The following is a 19,735-nucleotide window of genomic DNA, read 5'->3' on the forward strand; positions in this document are numbered from 1 at the left end:
CCTCTTATTTGAAGTAGGATCTGAACTCAGGTTTATCTTCCCAAATTTAAATCTAATGTCTTCTATACATTTTCCCCAACCCCTCACATCATTTCTACCTCCAATTTGCTTTTCCAATTAGCTATACAACATGACTAGTCATGTGTATCTCTCCCTTGGTGTTATAAAAAAATCAATAAGCTAATGATTTAAATCTGTACAATACAAAATAAAAGCTAAATACAGTCCTAAAGGTTATCAAAAACTTCTGTCTAGGGTCGACATCAAAAAATGGAGGTTTAAAAAGAAATACCTAAAATGGATTAAGCCAAGAAGTTTTTAATATATTTCTCCTATCAAGACACAGATAATTCTGACATTAGTTACCTTATGTTACCTGAACCTTGAACTTCAAACCATGTTAGGTCATTGTATGTGACTATAGATCTGATCAATGCAACAACCACATTTACAGAGGATTCATAATGCATACTACCCACCTCCTTTCAGAAATGTTGATGGACTATATTTGGAATAGGAGACATATTTTCAAACATAGCCCATATGGGGATTTGTTTTGCTTGGTTATATATGTTTATTAAAAGGATTTCATTTGTCTCTTCTTTTTCATTCAATGGGGGTAATGCAAAGAGGAAGGATGGAGGAGAGATTAGCTTTCAAAAAAGAAAAAAACGGAAAATACATCATTAAAAAAAATTATACAGAAGAGAACATAAACCTAGGAAAAAAAGATAGACAAGCAAGACAGCTTTGAAAGTTACATACTAAATTTATAAATTTTAGAAGAAAAGGGAGCTGTGAATAATACTTGTAATTTTATACTTTTGGAAATGCTCATTTTACTTAGCATTTATTAAATTAAGAATAAAAATAAACTTCAGGCCTAGTTTATAGCAGTTAAACTTTTTCCACTAGCAACCCTTCTTTTGCTTGATAAATTTTTACATGATCCCAGCTATCTAGAGTATAAGATAGGTAAGTAAATCAAACATTTACTGATAATAAATCATAATTTCACAATTCCAGAAGCATTCAGTTATGAGACTCCAAATAGGGTCACAAATCACAATTTAAGAAGCTGGGGTTTTTAAGTGCACTTCAAGCAAACAGAATATAAAATGCTGGATTTCCTACAAAACCCAAACCTATTCAACAAGTATGATGATTATTTCTAATTTGAAACTAAAAGTAGACATTTTTAAACAGCAATGTTCCCTAATGAATGTCTTATATGTTCCTGAAAAAGTTGAAAACAAAATAATATCTATTGCTCAGTGAGACAGACTTTACTGACACTGGAAAACATCTGTATGTTTTGATTCCAGCAGACATTCCATCCTGATGCATTTTAAAATTGTTCTAAATTGCTTGTATCAAAAGAAGCAGCAAAAACTAAACTAATAACTTGATATACTCTTGTTTTATATTATATTACATATATGTTATATTATATAATTATATTATGATTACTGCAGTTAGGTGATGCAGAGGATATATACAGATATAGCATTGGGACTTGGAGTCAGGAAGACATGGTTCAAATACAATCTAGGATAAGCTTTATGATTCTGGGCAGGTCACAACTCATGTTATCTTCAATTTCCTCATCAGTACAATGAGAATTCTATCTCATAGGGTAGGCTGCATGAACCAAATAAGATGACAAAAGTGCACTGCAAAATTCTGGATTACTGAAAATACTGTAGTATGAAAAAGTTAAATACCTTTCATATGAGAATATCATATTATCCTTTTGATTTTCAATATCCATCAAATTCAGTTTTATGGGGCAAAAATGATTGAGTGTTGTGTGCACTCCTTTCTAGGTGCACAATAATATGCTCTGATGCATTCAAGCCATTTTACTGTGCCAGCAGAACCCAGGCCTCTGAACATCCAGTTCTCTATTTCACTTCTAATTAGGAAACAATATTATTATTTGAAGTATAATGTATCTTAGAAGTTCTTTTAAATCTTCTAAAAAGCAGCTCATTTTGATTTTAAATTGTCTGAAAACATTCAAAAACTTCAAGGGTGGGGAGTCACTCTGTTGGTGGGTAAGTCAGGGTTTTCTTGGAGGAGGTCCTTAAGTTTAATGATTTAAGATGACTCAGACTCATATGACCCTGTTTGAATTCTGCAGGATTTCTTATTCCTATTACTATAAAATATTTATATCTGGTTTTAAAGCACATGACTACCATTAACTTCTCAGAAAGTATGTTCAATGGCAAATAAAGATCAAAGTGGATCTCACCTCTCAACAAAATGGTCTTTAGAATCCTTAGCAAAATAGTGCACAATAGTACCTAGGCATGTGCTGGGAAAACCAGCTGCCAACCTAGGTCTAAGTCCAGAAGAGTGTGGATGGCAATACAAATGACCAGACCGGGAGGCCATTTCCCCAGGCTTGGCAAAGGGCTAACCATCACACCTCCCAGCCCCTTCCCCTATTTGTAATCTTCTTAAACCTTACTCATCTCCATGTAGGGAGTAAGATGGGGAAGGGAATAAGTCCTATATAAGTGTTACTATTTATATTTATATTTTTATGAACTTACCTCTCCTTGCATAAACTTGTATCAGCCCAGAAATACCACTACCAAAGAACAAGCAGCCATACCTGCACACTAGCAAGCTATCATATCCATTGTTAACCCAGCACAGGCAGACTGTGCCTATATGCTGCCGAACACTACACTGATACAATATTTGATTCTCATAACAACCCTTAGAAAGCTGAAGAAACTGAGGCAGGCAAGGATTAAGTGACTTGCCCAGGATGTGTCTGGGGCTAATTTAAACTCTGATCACTGTGCCATGAAGTGACACCATCCTATCAGCTGTCCCTCACACAGGACACTCCATCTCTTAACTGAGAACATTTGCACAGGCTGTCCCCCTTGTCTAAAACTCTCCCCTCATCATCTCCAAGGTTCCTTCAAATTTCAGCTAAAATCTCACCTTTGGCAAGAAGTTTTTCCCAATCTTCCTTAATCTTAGTGCCTTCCCTCTGACATTAACTCCAATGTATCTTGCAGTTTGTTCCTAATTGTTTGCACAATATCTCCCTCCCTAGACTGGAAAATTCTTGAGGGCAAAGATTATTTTTTGCCTTTCTCTTTGCTTGGTACATAGTAGGCACTTAATATATCACTGACTCTCCCAGATGAGGAGGAAGCAGCTTAAGCTGGGGAAAAAAAAAAACATAAATCAAGTGGAAGGAGACTTGAAACAAGAAGACTAGAAAGGGAAGCAAAGTGTGGAGTATTTCATCAAAAACGCTACTCTTGGCAACAAAAGATCTGGGTTCAAGTTTTGTTTCTGAAAAAGAGCTTTCCCAGACTTTGGGCAAAGTACTTAACTTCCCACTGCCCCAGCCATTCTGCAAGGCTATAAATTAGATGATCTGATTCTCTACATGGAGGAAGTTTCCACACACTAAAGAAATCACAGAGCTGGACTCCTCTCCTTAAAAAACAAAACAAAGCCAAGAAAAAAGAAAACCAAACCCAAAGACCAGAACCCCCCCAAGCCAAACAAATCCATAGCCATCTGCATTCGTGATACTTCCTGGAATTTTCAGCTACTCTAACAAGTGGAAAATTACAAAACAAAAGTGTTATTTTTTTTTTTACACTCAATGTAAAACAGAAAAATGTTAAGAAACAATTAACAACCACTTATTAATCAGTTACTATAATCACTGAGGACACAAGAAAAAACAAATAGTCCTTGCTCTCAAGGAGCACCCATTCTAACAGGGAGACAACTGCCATTGGCAGCTCTGGGATGTTTGAGCTGATTCCTGAAGGAAACCAGGAATCCTAAAAGATGAAGGTTAGAAAGGCATCAGAGAAAGCAAAGGGATGCAGATGGCAAAAAAGGGCAGTGGGACAAGCATTCCAGACTGCCATCCACAAACTATGGACTAGAGAGCCAGATCTGGCCCACCATCAACCCCTGAGCTGAGACCAATGTTTACAATTTGCAATACAATAAAATAGTATTTAAAAATGTAAACAAATCATTCTTGACTTTTAGGCAAATCTGGTCCACTGGGAATGGCCTTAGTTTGCCATTCCAATGCCTGGAATGGATTGTAGAATCCTTGGAGAGGAGCAATTTAAGACTGAGAAGATGGGAAAGAGACATGTTGTAAAAAGCTTTAAACGCCAGAGGAGTTTATATTTGATCCTAGAGGCACCAGGGAGTGGAGATTAGAGTCAAAGGAGTAACATAATCAGAGCCACACTTTTATAAAAACCCTACAGTGAAAAGATTTTGGAGGAAAGGAAAACAAGTAATTTCTGAAGGCCAGGTGAAGCGCTGATGTGGTCTGAACTAGGTGTTGGAGGAGTGGAGGCCAGGGGACGTACAGGAAAAATACTGCAGACACCAGGATCTGGCAGCGGACTGAGGTTGGGCCGAGCCGAGTGACTGGAGATGAGAGCGCTCCTTGGCAGGAGAGGGGAGACAATGAGCCTGCCACCTGACCCAGGTGGTGGGAGCCCAAAGAGCCAGGCCCAGCCACAGTGGAGATACTCTGACACCTGCGTACAAAGGCCGACAAATAAGTTGTGTCAAAGGAAAGAAGGCTTCAAACGGATCTTCCCAAGAAGGAGGGAAGATCTCCCAGGAGGAAGCTGGAAGAAATTGGATTAAAGTAGGATTGCCCTCGGCCAATAGAAAGGCTACTCCTATGGCTGGAGTGAAGGAACAGATAGTGGGGATGATATTAGGAGGATATGAGATGGGGGGGGAGGGGAAGGAAGTTCTCATCAAATGGTCTCAATTTTTTCAGAAAAGTTTAAACATATATATATATATATATATATTGATAGCTGGGTGGTACAGTGGATAGAGTGCTCGGCCTAAAGTCAGCAAAGCTCATTTTCCAGGGTTCAAATCTGCCCTCAAATGTTTACTAGTTGTGTGAGCCTAGGTAAGGCATTTAAACCTATTTGTCTTTGCCAAGAAAACCCCAAATGGGATCACAAAGAGTCAAACATTACTGAAAAATGACTGAACAAACAATAAGCTTAAGTTCCCCAGGGTGAAGGGAGTCCTGAGAGGGCTGGGGAGAGGGGCAAACTGCAGGCGCTCTGATGACTAGGACTGGGTAAGTGCTGGGACTCTCCTCAGCCAGGAGACTTCCAACCCTGTTCAGCAGAGTTCGGCGGGATCAAGGACATAGAAGTGAGGCCGGCTGTGGGTTTGGTCAAGGAACAAGGAAGCAATGGACATGTATAGAAGGGAGGTGAATGCAGACAAAGCAGGGGCTGGAATACCGTGGTCTGAAGAGCTACTATGAGAACAAGTAGCTTCAGAACAGTAAAGCATAGGCAGAAATGACAAAAGGTGATAGAAGCACTAAATGAATTTTAGGATTCTTGAACATGAATAGTGGAACAAGGTTACAGGTGATGATAAAATCAAAGGTTTGTCCATTCTTCTATATGGCTAAGAAAATTGGAGAAGTAGATCATGGGAATTGACATATTGTGGAACTGGGAGTTCAAGTTCATATTTTGTAATCTTCAGTATGTTAACCTTTTCACTGAGAGGCAGAACACTGGACTTGTGTGAAAAAATCATGAAAAAAAGTTCAAAATCCTTGCTCTGAAACTTAATTATATAATTCCACTCAAGTTATTTATCCTTCCTAAATTTGTTTGCTTATCTAAATGTGGGAAATCATAATATTTGCAATATCAATGCAATCCATTACAAGATTGTTTTAAGGAAAGAATTTGTAAAGCTTGCAGCAGTATATAAATGTGAATAATTATTATTGATCCTTTGAAGGACAACTAGGTGGCTTGAGTTTAAAATCTGCCCTTAGGGGGGCAGCTAGGTGGCACAGTGGATAGAGCACCAGCCTTGAATTCAGGAGGACCAGAGTTCAAATGTGGTCTCAGACACTTAACACTTCCTAGCTATGTGACCCTGGGCAAGTCACTTAACCCCAGCCTCAGAAAAAAAAAATCTGGCCTTAGGTACTTACTGTGTGACCCCGGAAATCACTTAAGTCTGTTTGCCTCAGTTTCTTCATCTGTAGAATGAGCTAGAGAAGGAAATGGCAAACCCCTCCAATATCCTTGCCAAGAAAACCCTAAATGGGATCATAGAGAGTCAAATACAACAGAGAGAAAAAGACAGCAAAAACTGCTCTATTTCTGTTCATACTAATAGTTCTACATTTAACCCACAAATAAACTCTGGAATCTCCAAACTTTTCACTTCTATCCCAAAGTGAAGGTAATGGAGACTTTGGAGACATCTCATTACCTGGTGAGCAAATTCCAAATTCCTCAAATTTCTGCAGGAGGAAGAAAGCACTTAAGCCAGCCATTAGGAATTGTATAGTGCCCCAGACTCCTTTTTTCAGCTTCTTTTTATGTGTAGTATTTCTCCCAATAAAAATTCAAGCTTCTTGAGGGCAGGAATTGTCTGTTCTTTTTGCTTACATTTATATTCTCTGTATTTAGTATTGCCTGGCACATTAAAAAAAAGCAGCCTGGCCCATAAAAAGCATTTAATAAATTATTTAATTTGATCTGATTGGAAATGGAAAAGTAGATCCCTATGACACAAACCATAATAACACAGGACTCAATTTGGAAGGAACCTCAGGTCATTAAATCTAACCCCCTCGTTTTACAGATAAAGAAATTGAGGCCTTGCCCCCAAAAGGTCTTAGAGCAAAGATTGATCAAAATCTTTTGACTCCTGAATCACTTATTCTTTTCTATGTACCATAGGAAAAAAAAAAAAAAGATCTTGTCTCTAGGATGTGCATTTTTACATCTTGGGGCATCTCTTAGATAAAAGCTAAACTTTTTTTAGTTACACATTTTCTAAAAGACAGTAATGATGAAATTTACATGAGTAAAATCTAACTTTGAGTGAACAACCCGACCTAAATATATCACCTTTAAAAAAATGACTAGACATGAAAAAATGTTCTAAGTTACTATTGGTCAGAGAAATGCAAATTAAGATAACTGAGAAACCATTACACACCTCTCAGATTGGCTAAAATGACAGGAAAAGATAGTGATGAATGTTGGAAGTGTGAGGGATAGAAAAATCCTATCCAAAAATGACTACTCAGAGACCTCTGGAAGTAAAAAGCAGAAAATTTTTTTATTTAATAAATTCTCATGAGAATGAGCAATTCCACCATGAGGAGGGAAAGAGAGAAAGCTCACAGTAGAAGGGATAAAGAACTAGGAGAAGATATACAGTTTTTATAGGTTTTAATTACAAAAGATTACATCATGAGTTTGGGGAACATTAAGGGATAGGTGCCCCCCCCCCAGTTAATTGGATGTTATTATTCATGCCAAAACCAGCAGATTCTCCGGTTCAGGGAGCAACCATACATCTTAAAGATTGATAGCTTGAACAGAGATAAATGTCATCATCTTGGGTTAAATACATATATCTAAAATCTAAGTGAATATTGGCTAATACTCAACATACTTATGCAGGTCACAGAAACTTAGAGAAGATAGAATACAGAAAAGGAATTTAACAACCTTGTAAGTTCTTCACCATATCTTATTCCATACTTGTTCCATACAGCTGGGATGTGGGAAAACTGGAACACTAATACATTGTTGGTGGAGTTGTGAACAGATCCAACCATTTTGGAGAGCAATTTGGAACTATGGCCAAAGGGTTATCAAACTGCATATCCTTTTGATGCAGCAATGCTTCTACTGGGCTTATATCCCAGAGAGATCTTAAAGGAGGGAAAGGGACTCACATATGCAGAAATGTTTGTGTCAGCCCTCTTTGTCGTGGCAAGAAACTGAAAACTGAATGGATGCCCGTCAGTGGGGGAATGGCTGAATAAATTATGGTGTATGAATGCTATGGAATACTATTGTTCTGTAAGAAACGACCAGCAGGATGATTTCAGAGAGGTCTGGAGAGACTTACATAAACTGATGCTGAGTGAAATGAGCAGAACCTGGAGACCATTATACACAGCAACAACAAGATTATTTGATGATCAATTCTGATGGACATGACTCTCTTCAACAATGAGGTGATTCAGGCCAGTTCCAATGATCTTGTGATACAGAAAGTCATCTGTACCCAGAGAGAGAACTGTGAGAACTGAGTATGGACTATACAACATAGCATTTTAACCTTTTTTTTATTGTTGTTTGCTGGCTTTTTTTTTTTTTTCTCATTTTCTCCCCTTTTTGATCTGATTATTTTGTGCAGCATAATTGTATAAATATGTATAGAAAAATTACACATTTAACATATATTGGGTTACTTGCCACCTAGGGAATGAGGTATGGGAAAGGGATAGAGAAAAAATGTGTAATACAAGATTTTGTAGGGATGAATGTCGAAGACTATCTGCTTGTGTTTTGAAAATAAAAATCTTGCCCCCAAATGACTAGAATCTTAGATTATTATTTTGAAATAAATCACAAGAGAAGCCAATGGACTAAATATAGAGGAATTGTGGATACCTCCTTACCAAGAAGCAGCTGAGATGCTATCACTACGGTACTCTGGTGGTCATCTATCACATGAGTCAACTAAAGGTCAGAAGTATTAAAGTAATTTGTCCAAAGTTCTACAGGTTAAAAGTCAGCAGCAGAGTTGGAACTCAAACTCAGACCAAATGGAGAACTCTACCATGAAGAGTGAAGTCTTCCCCCCCCTCTGTGGCCAGCTCACCCCCCAAAACATCGAAGGTTTCTTTGACTTGCTGAATAACCACAAATGCGTGACTTTTAAAAAGCTACCTCTGCAAGTAAGGATGCGCTGTGTGACTCAATTTCCAGATACTTAAAATAGCTTAGGAAAATTGAGTCATCTTGAATACAGTCATCTAACAAACATTATAGTGACAATTTCTAAAGACCAAGTGTGTCATGTGACTTCAAGTAATTGTCAAAAGAAAATGTGCGACAGAACAAGAGATGCTGAACTGGTATTGCTGCTTTTGCTCCAAATTTCAACCTGAAACTTTTAAAAACTGGCTTTTTCAGTGTTTAATGAGGATTAAGAATAGCCAATGAAGATAGAAAATGTCTTGTTTTATATGTGGCCAGGGGCTCTTTCTGTGTTTTTAACCTTTCTATATCCCTAGGCTGAGTGTAGTGCTTGGTCAGTGTTTAATAAATGCTTATTGATTGTGTACTTTAGTTTGAAATTTTATTTTTATTTACCACCTTGCTTCACTCCTCTTGGTTTGTAAAGAATCTCAGAAATTTATCCAGAAAAATAACTAAGGAGCGCATGTAAATCAACACATGCTATGTTCACCTTTTTTTTTTCTCCCATGGTTTTTCCCTTTAACTCTGATTTTTCTCTCCTAACATGATTCATAAAGCAATGTGTATTAAAATAAATAAATTTACTAAGAAAAAAAAAAAAAAGAAAATTAGAATTGGACAAATAGAAGCTAATGACTTTGTGAGAAAGCAAGAAACAAAATGAAATCAAAATGATGAAATAAAAAGAATTCTAGAAACTTTGCCTAAAGGACACAGTTTACTGGATGAAGAGCTGTATTTATAAGTATTACTCAAATAGACGAAATTCAATGTTAGGAGAATACATTAACATCTCAAATTAATATGACACTTCTATTAAAAAAAAAAAAACCTCACAACTGATGACTTGATGGAGGGTTGTCTGTAGAAGATCTGAATTCAAATTTGATAATTAAGTAGCTCTTTGCTCTTGGGCAAATCAGTTGACTTCTGCTACCTTAGTTACCTCATATGTAAAATGGAATTAATAAGAGCACCTTAAAAGGTTTTACAGAGATAAAATGAGATACTTGCAAAGTGCTTTGCAAACCTTAAAGCATTATATAAATACTAGTACTATTATTATATTATGGAAGATTTTGATAAGAAATAAGGTTTTTAGTAATGATTACTGAAGTACTTAATTGTTTAGGTAGAAAAAAAGAAAATGGTTTATAATTCTTTGGAGTTCACTTCAGCATTGCCCTCTTGTCATTAAAATAACTTCAAATCACTTCAAATTAGGTGAGAAAAAAGGCAGGCAAGCCCTTTCAATATTTTATAATGAAAATAAAACTGTAAGACATGTTAATGTTCAAGTGAAAGTACAAAAACAAGATAATTAAAACACTGTAGGAAATTTTCCAAGCTGATTTTTAAAACAGAAAACATTTCTTAATGAAGTCCACATAATAATTTGGTTCCTTTCATCTTTATGGCTCAAATTCCATTTCTTCTTCATACATTTAAGAAACATGATACTCTCTAAAAGCAAAATCAGTGCTCCAAGGCACTGAACAACATATTAAACAAAAGTTTTATCTTTAAGACCAAGGCAAAATTAGATATTTTTGGTCACAAGTAGCTTTTATTTAGGAAAAGCATAAAAGTATTACTCCAATGTTTATTTCCATGGGCTGTTGTGAGTGGTCCAATCACTGACTATTTGTTATTTTCAACATTCCACACCCACTTAGTTCACTGAGACAAGCTGCTTAATACAAACAACATGAGGCTAATACTGTACTTTAGAAGCCAGGACTGAAAAGGAAGGAATTAAAAAAAAACATTAGTGTTACGAACACCTTCAAAATTTCTTTTAAAAGAGAAAAAGAATTAGGCCATAATAATTATGTTAACACAAAAGCAATCTAAGTTTGATACCAACGATTAATTGACATGAAAATTAAAGTGAAGGGTCATGAGTATGTATATGTGTGTATGTGCCTGTGTTCAATTACATGTATAAACCCAGCAACTTAAAAAATAAAAGGTCTTTGAGGCTACTGCAACATCTGCAAAAATTACTCTTGATGGTTCTTAAAATGACATCTTTTCATACAATCAACATTTCATTTACTCACAAGTTCCTCATATGAATTAGTCACTCAATTACAGTAAAACTTTTGCTGATGCTGGAAGTTTAAAAACTTACCACTGAAAAGAGTCCTAAATTGCAGATCTGGGTTTCTTACTGCCTCTGACAGTCATTAGCTATGTGATTAAGTCACTTCCACTTCTCTGTAAAATGTACCCTATTACTCATATCCCAATATTATTCAATCAACTTTGCCTCTCTAAAGTACTGCCCCCCTAGACCTGGGGGCTCAAATATAAATATAAAGAATGAGAAAGGCTTGGGAAATCTTACAATCCTCCCTAACAGTGTATGACAGGGGATTTGATCAGATTTCTTACTAGCTTTAGAGATCAACACCTTCACCTTTCACCATGACTCTCATTAGTCTTTCCTAAAATCCATACAACAGAGATTTTTAACACTTTTACCTCTGGAACATCCTCTGTTCCCCTCCATATTTGAAATCAGCATCAAATCAATACAGCTAACTTTCCAGAAAAGGGTAGAGGTGGGAGGAGAATGTGGATGCACTTCCTTACTAAGACCATATATACCATGCCAGCAAGCAAAAAACAGTGCACCATTACCTTACTTTACCCCTCAATTGAATGAAAGCTCTTTGAAGGCAGGCATATATACAAAAGACTAAAAAAAAAAAAAAAAAAAAAAAAAAGCTTTTTCATTCATTCATGGTATGCCTATTCCAGTCCCTGTTATAATAATCTTGGCCTTGATGTTGGTATGGAAGTAGGAACAAACAATACTTCAAAACTATGGAAGCAATTAATCCCAGTGAAAGAATTTATTTCTAATTTTTATTTATTTTACTTTATTCTTGCTATGTTCATATCAGAAGTATCTCCAACAAACTTAAAAACTACTCATCACTGTAAATTGAATGGCAGATTTACTTTGAATTAAAAGATCTTTAAAATGCATAAAGATAATGAAAAGTACAAAACAGCAAAAGAAGCACACAGAAATTAGGACTGTGTAAATAATGCTGACAGAGATGGGAAACTAAGACTATGGCATAAAAAATTAAAGACAGGAGAACCATATAATTGCTGAATCACTGTTTTTTCAGTTGCATTTGACTCTTGACCCCATTTTGGATTTTCTTAGCAAAGATATTGCAATGGTTTGCTCAGGATCACACATAGCTAGTGTAAGGTTGGACTGGAACTCAAGTTTTCCTGATTGAAGATCCAGCATTCTATGTCCGGAACTATACACTCCCCCCCCAAGAATGTGTGTGTATGGGCATATATCTACAAAACACGTGTGCACAATAAGTATATATTGATTATAATAGTTTAAAAAATCCACCAAAGTCCTAAATTTGAAGTTCTACTTTAGTACGTCCCACTTAGGATATTGAGACCGATATTCAATAGTGACATTAATATCTGGTTTTGTAACAATTTTAGTTCTTGATACAACCAAAGTTGAGTCTTCCTCAAAATTAAAAACAAATTCACTTCTCAAATGTGAAGCACCCACCATTGTTTACTGGGAAAGTAATACAGGAAAAATTACTACCTCAAGTAAGAGGATTGGAGTGATTTTTTTTATAAAAAGAGCAATCATTAACATTTTTCTTTTGGACAGAAATATTTGTTCCAAAGCAAAATAGAATAAGTACAATGTAAATTAATAATTGGGGGTAGAGGGGGAAAAAATTTACTTTCTGAAAGCTTCAGATAACCAAAATATAATACATCTTTAACTATTTTAGCTCTGCCTAAACAGTATAGAACCACATTAAGTTTAGGATGTACATCCTCAAACACAAATATCCAAACTAAACTTTCTGAACTTCTGAAAAAGTTTCAAGTTTTGGCATAAAGTGTGGTGTATTTCTGATTAGTTAAATCTAAATGTATTATTTCAATACAAACAGGTATTATGACTAGAGTACATTAATATTCCACTATCAAATCTAGTTCTCTGTGTCACCTTTTAAGGTTCTGGGATCAGTGTAAAACATGTCACTGATAAGTTCTGGATGTCTGGCATCCTAACAATTTCGGATCTCCTTAGAAATCATGCTAAATATTAAGTTTCCTTTTTAAAAGGTCAATACAAATGACTATTTACATTAAAAAGACAGCAAGCTGAATGATCACACCTGTTAGAACTAGGAAGCAGTGTGCTTTATAGTCACAATAAAAATGATTTCAATTACAATATGTAACGCTCCTTGGATCGCAAGCTGCATCTTTTATATAAACACTTCTGATATATGGGCAGCTGGTGGCCCAGTGGGTAGAGCGCTGGCTCTGGAGGCAGAAGACCTGAATGGAATTCAGCCGTCCGATACTAGCTGTGTGATCCCGAAGTTTGCCTCAGTTTCCTTGTATGTAAATGAGCCTCACCGAGTTTGCCTCAGTTTCCTTGTATGTAAATGAGCATAGCAGCATGCAGTTCTCAAGGTTGTAGTGAGAAACACATGAGATAGCAATGGTAAAGCTCTCTGAAACAAAGTAGACTCCATATAAATTGTAATATTGAACAAATAACAAGTTTTAAGCTAATTGTTATTATCAAACTAATAATTCCGTTCCAATATTTACTAAACAGCCAGCCTGCAGAACTAGGGGAGGAGAGTGGTAGGCAAAGTTTTGATGATTTAGTTTATGATTTAGTAAGCAAAAAGGTAATTGCAATTGAACAATTTTTATTTTTCTGATTATCAAAACTTTTACCATTTTTCTACTTATTGCTACTTATTTCTACTTATTATACACAACCCCCCCCCAAAAAAAAAAACTAGTATCATGGCCCAAAGCTAAACAAGTACATAGTGACCACCACAAGAACTCAAAAAAAAAAAAAAAAAAAAAAACCACCCGAAGGAGGCAGCCACTCTTCAAGCTTTAACAAACACCGGGAGGTGACTGGCCCCCGGACGGCTCAATCATTGATAAATATATCCAGGTAAGGGGGGGGGGGCGGGGATTGGAGGGGAGTAATTGAACAGAGCTGATTACATAACCCCAATGGCAAAAAGTCATTCCTTAATTTCACCAACCTCCTAGTAGGACAAGGAAGTCAAAGTTCCAATGAGACATTAGGTCCTATGACTTTTTCCAACATAACTCAACGTACACTTCAAAGAAAGTCCTCATTTCCCTCACATTTATCCAGGGCACCGAAAAATACAACAGGAGAACAGTCTCCAGACCCGAAGGAAGCCTTCGGTTTGCGCGTGCTTCACTTTAACTTTTCCTCTATGTAAGCAGTAAACTTTTTAAACTCAAGCCCAAGGGCCAACGCGTTCCTGGGTGCCTCTGGGGTCCCCGAGCCGAAGTGTCCGCGGAGTGAGTGACGGCTTCAGACTCCCAGGAACCCCGACTTCTTCTCCATTAAAAGGGGCGGCGGGGGTGGGGTGGGGAGGGAGTGGTCCCGCGCGTTCTCGGGGATCAAATCCCAGGGGAAAGGGCACTTCTTCCCGACCCGGGGACTTTAACCTTCCTCCCTCCCCCACTCCCTTCCCCTTCCTTTTCCTTTCTCCGGTGGAGTGGAAATTAACACTCAGGTGAAAACTTTTTAGTGCAGGAGAGAGGAAAAAAAAAAAAAAACACGCCGGGCCTCCCCCAGCTCGGAGAGGGGACGGCCCTATCCCGTCTCTCGGCGTTAGAGGGGCAGAGCTGCGACCCTCCCAGCCCCGGGGCGCCCTTGAACTCCACCCTCGCGCAGGCACTGCCGGACCCCCGACCCCCGAGACGGCCCCCAGCGGGGAGGGTGTGCGTTTCAGGGGCCGGGGTGTCAGCGCGGCTCCCAGCTGCGGGAAACTGTCCCCTCTCCCTCCTGCCCCTCCCCCAGCCCGGCCAGCCCTCGCGGGGGCTGCTCCGAGTTCTGTCCGGCTGCCCGGCCCGGCCCGGCCCGGCTCGCGCGGCCCCGCCTCACCTTGGTCGCCATGGCTGGAGGGCGGATCCTCCGACCCGGGACTGGCGCGGCTCCTCTCCCCGCTGAGTCCGGGCTGGAACTGGCCGAGGCCGAGTGCCGGAGGTGGCGGCTGGGGCCGCTGGGGCTGGGCCGCGGCGCTCCGGGGGGGCGGCGGCTGCTCACTGCGTGCCCGCGGCGGTGGCGGCTGCTGCTGCGGCTGCTGCTCCTCCTCCCGCCGCCGCTGCCTCCGCCTCCAGCGCCCCGAGCGCTCCGGCGGCTCTAACTACCCCGAGTCCACGGCCGCGGCTTCCCTTAATGCATCACTGCGAGCCGGCCAGTGAGACGGGCTCCCGCCCCGCGTTCCCAGCCGCCCCGGCGAGCTCCCGCAGCTTCTGGGCGCTACCCCCGTGGCCCTCGCCGAGCGCTCCTCTTTTTTTTTTCTTCAAACTTCTTCCTCTCTTTTCCTTCCCTGCCCTCCGCCCTCCGCCTGCCCCCTCCTCTTCCTCCTCCTCCTCCTCCTCCTCCTCCTCCCTCCAGCCCGCAGCCCTGGCGGTCAGGATCCTTCCTCTTCCCTCCTCCCTCCTCCTCCTCGTCTGCCTTCCTCCCCGGACTCTCCGCGCTTTGTTCCCGCTCTGCCCGCGGGAGCTCGCGGGGTGCGCGGTGTCACCCGCTCGGGAGCCACAAGTGATCGTCCTGCGCCCAGCCCCGGCTCCTGACGGCAGCGCTCTGCCCCCCGCAGATGGGCTGGGAGCTCACGTGGAGCGCCTGCTCCGTGCTGGGCGCCCGCCGAGCGCTGTGGGGCCGAGCGCGGCCGTGCCCTGCCCTCAGGGAGCCCCCCCTGCCAGGGGAGTCAGGAAACACTTAAGTACCTACTGTGTGCCGGGCACAGACAGCTCGGCCCTGCCCTCAGGGAGCCCCCCCTGCCAGGAGAGTCAGGAAACACTTAAGTACCTACTGTGTGTCGGGCACTGTGCAGGGCACAGACAGCTCGGCCCTGCCCTCAGGGAGCCCCCCCTGCCAGGGGAGTCAGGAAACACTTAAGTACCTACTGTGTGCCGGGCACTGTGCAGGGCACAGACAGCTCGGCCCTGCCCTCAGGGAGCCCTCCCCTGCCAGGGGAGTCAGGAAGCACTTAAGTACCTACTGTGTGCTGGGCACTGCGCAGGGCACAGAGAGCTCGGACCTGCTCTCAGGGAGCCCTCTCCTGCCAAGGGAGTCAAGAAACATTTATTAAGCGCCTATTACGGTGCCCAGAGCTCTGTTCCTCAGGCAATAAGGAAGTCAAGAAACGTTGCCTGCCCTGTGGGAGGGAGGCATGAAAGGAGGGGAATCACCGTTTAGGAAGAAAAATGGGCATCAGGAGTGGTAAAAATGAAACAGATTCGGAAAAGCAATGGATTACCCAAAGAATATCGTAATAAAAAAATAGTAGGAATTCGGTTTGAGACATGGAACAACTGTGACCAAGACATCCACTACAAATTACAAGAGTGCTATTTATTATGTGTGTTAACACACAGGAATGGGGGAAGTGGTGAGGAGTTTTAACAATTAAGGAGAAAAGATAAAATTTCCTAGTGGATCTCACAATTAACCAGAAGGAAAATCATAAAAGGAAATAAGCAGACAGGTAGGTTATAGCCATAGTGAAATTCGGCAAGCTAAAAAAATGCACCAAGAGGCAAAGGGGAGATTGGGGAGGAGGAGGAAGAGAAGGGAGAAGGGGGCCAAAGCCCTGCTGACCCCAAAAAGGTTTTAGGCAGAAATATACACACAAAATCTTTTACAGGGGGAAACTCACCTCGAGGGCCTAACTTTAAAATGGCTTTCAGATTGGATGCAGTAAAATGGGGTTTCTAGAGGCCCCACCTGGGGTGGGACTGGAATAGAAAATCCACTGGAAGATCTGGAGAGCAAAAGTCTTAATAAAGTTTTAGCTAAACCCAAAAGAGTCCTTCCTACTTGTCCAGCTGAGCATTTTAATCCTATCAGTGTTTCAAACTTTCCCTTTAAACCCCATTGGGTATTTCCTCCAGATCTAGTCAGAACCAAGTTGAGCACTGGGAAAGGCCAAAGCTCTGACTTTTCCCTCAGGGAGTCTATCTTCTAATGGGGAAGTCTAGAGTCATGTATTTATTTATTTATCAGCTGATACCAAATATTTTTTTCTTTCTTTTTTTAAAAGCTGTTTATTTTCTTTTTCTTTTTAAAATTTATTTAGAATTTTTTTCCCCACAGTATATATGCATGAGTAATTTTTTTTATAACATTATCCCTTGTATTCATTTTCCCAAATTATCCCCTCCCCCTCCACTCCTCTCCCCAGATGACAGGCAATCCCATACATTTTACATGTGTTACAATATAACCTAGATACAATATATGTGTGTAAATACCATTTTCTTGTTGCACATTAAGTATTAGATTCCGAAGGTATAAGTAACCTGGGTAGATAGACAGTAGTGCTAATGTTTTACATTCAATTCCCAGTGTTCCTTCTCTGGGTGTAGTTATTTTTGTCCATCATTGATCAACTGGAAGTGAGTTGGATCTTCTTTATGTTGAAGATAACCACTTCCATCAGAATATATCTTCATACAGCATTGAAGTGTACTTCAATCTTCTGGTTCTGCTCATTTCACTCAGCATCAGTTGATGTAAGTCTCTCCAAGCCTCTCTCTATTCCTCCTGCTGGTCATTTCTTACAGAGTAATAATATTCCATAACCTTCATATACCATAATTTACCCAACCATTCTCCAATTGATGGGCATCCATTCAGTTTCCAGTTTCTGGCCACTATAAAAAGAGCTGCCACAAACAGTTTGGCACATACAGGTCCCTTTCCCTTCTTTAGTATTTCTTTGGGATATAAGCCCAATAGCAGCAATGCTGGGTCAAAGGGTATGCACAGTTTGATAACTTTTTGGGCATAGTTCCAAATTAAAGCTGTTTATTTTCTTTTTCTTGTCTCTTTTTTTTTCTTTTGCTGAGGCAATTGGGGTTAAGTGACTTGCCCAGGGTCACACAGCTAGGACAGATTTGAACTCAGGTCCTCCTGACTTCAGGGCTTGTGCTCTATCTACTGTAACATCTAGCTGATCCTTAAAGCTGTTTGTTTTCAAAACACAGGCATTGTTTTCAACATTCACTCTTGGAAAATCTTGTATTCTAATTTTTTTTTTCTCTCTTTCCCCTCTGCCCTCCCCTAGATAACAAGTAATTCAATATATCTTAAAATATGCAATTCTTCTATATATATTTCCACAATTATCGCACAAGAAAAATCAGATTCAAAAGGAAAAAGAAAATTGAGGAAAAAATCAAAATGCAAACAAATAATATCAAAAAAGTGAAAATATATTGTGATCCACACTCAGTCCCCCCAGTCCTCTCTGAGTGCAGATGGCTCTCTCCATCACAAGACCATTGGAACTGGCCTGAATCACCTCATTATTGAAGAGCCACATCCATCAGAATTAATCATCATATAATCTTGTGGTTGCTGTGTACAATGATCTCCTGGTTCTGCTCATTTCACTTAACTTCAGGCCTTTTGAAATCATCCTGCTTATCAAAGAAACACTTATTAAATGCCTACTATGTGCCAGGCACAATATTGGATGCAAAGAAAATACTGTTCCGCCCTCAGGGAACCCATTTAATGGGGAAGTCAAAAAACATTTATTAAATGTCTACTATGTGCCAGGCACAATGTTGGGCACAGAATTCTGCCCTTGCCCTCAAGGAGCTCACCTACTAGAGAAGTCAAAAAACATTTATTAAATGTCTACTATATTATCAGGCACTGTGCTGAGCACAGAGGCCAAAGCCCTGTCCCAACCTTTAAGGAGCCCACCTTCTAATAAGATCAATAGTCAATAAATATTTGTTTGGAGAAGGAAATGGCAAACCTCTCTTGCATCACTGCTAAGAAAACAGGTTGGACAAGACTAAAACAGCTCAACAACAAAAAGTGCCAGGCACCATACTGAACACAATAAAAGACACCCTCAAGGAGTCTAATTTTAATAGGTAAGACTTGTTCAACTGGGGAATCAGGGAAGGCTTTTGTAAAAGATAGAGTTTGAGCTAGGACTTGAAGAAGTCCCATTTCCCATTTTACCACCCCACCCTACCTCCCAGCCACTCATCAAATATTAAATCAGTTTTGTGATCTGCAACCTCAGCTCTCATCAGTAATCAAACAAAAAAATCCATCCACAAACATTTATTAAGCACTTTCTCTACATCAGGCACAGTTCCAGAGAAATAAAGGAAAATAAAAACATCATCTCTGTTCTCAAAGAGATCACATTATGAATATGGAAGAGAACAAGCAAATGATGTATTGAATAGAAATAGATACTGGCTCTTTTGGATATAGGTACATCTTTATTTTACACTTGAGGAAACTGAGGCTCCAGAGAAATGTAGTGAGTCATCCAGTATCCAAATAATTGGCAATGTTTATTGGAACTAAGGCCCTCCGGTGACAAATTGATTTCTCAAATTTCACTGATTATTATAATACAAATTATTACATGGCAAGTAAACTTTGCAAAAGCAAACCAACATGTACACTACTATTTACATTTAAAGTTAATTTCTACCCATAGTCAGTCAATAAACAAGCTTTTATTCACTAGTACCCATGTGCTAGACACTGTTTTTATGCTGAGAGTACCAAAAAAGTCTCAAAATAGCCTCCATATATGAGAAGCTCATATCTAATGGGAGAAGGAGACAACATAGAAATAATGGTGTCTGTACAAAATGTATTTAAGATAAATTGAAAATAATCTCAGAGGGAGGTCACTACTTGGTCAGTGAGGGGCACTTGGAAGGGTCTCTTGGAGTAATGCTTTCCTTTCTTCTTCCCTAATCATTTCTTCACACAAGTCAAACAATTATAATAGTAGCCACTCTCAAACTCTCCAAGGCTAGAAAATACTTTTTATATGTAATGTACCATT

General features: G+C 39.7%; 1 protein-coding gene across 1 annotated transcript in view; it reads right to left on the reverse strand.

Moving 5' to 3' along the window:
* Positions 1-15,029, reverse strand: part of SNX9 (sorting nexin 9) — a 114,454-nt gene extending 99,425 nt beyond the window's left edge. The window contains exon 1 of the mRNA XM_074309436.1: positions 14,782-15,029. Within this exon, the coding sequence (XP_074165537.1) occupies positions 14,782-14,793 (12 nt within the window). The 5' untranslated portion in view covers positions 14,794-15,029. The remainder of the gene's footprint in view (positions 1-14,781) is intronic.
* Positions 15,030-19,735: the final 4,706 nt, after the last annotated feature.

Source organism: Sminthopsis crassicaudata, chromosome 4, assembly GCF_048593235.1.
Source record: "Sminthopsis crassicaudata isolate SCR6 chromosome 4, ASM4859323v1, whole genome shotgun sequence".
NCBI classification, from domain to species: Eukaryota; Metazoa; Chordata; class Mammalia; order Dasyuromorphia; family Dasyuridae; genus Sminthopsis; species Sminthopsis crassicaudata.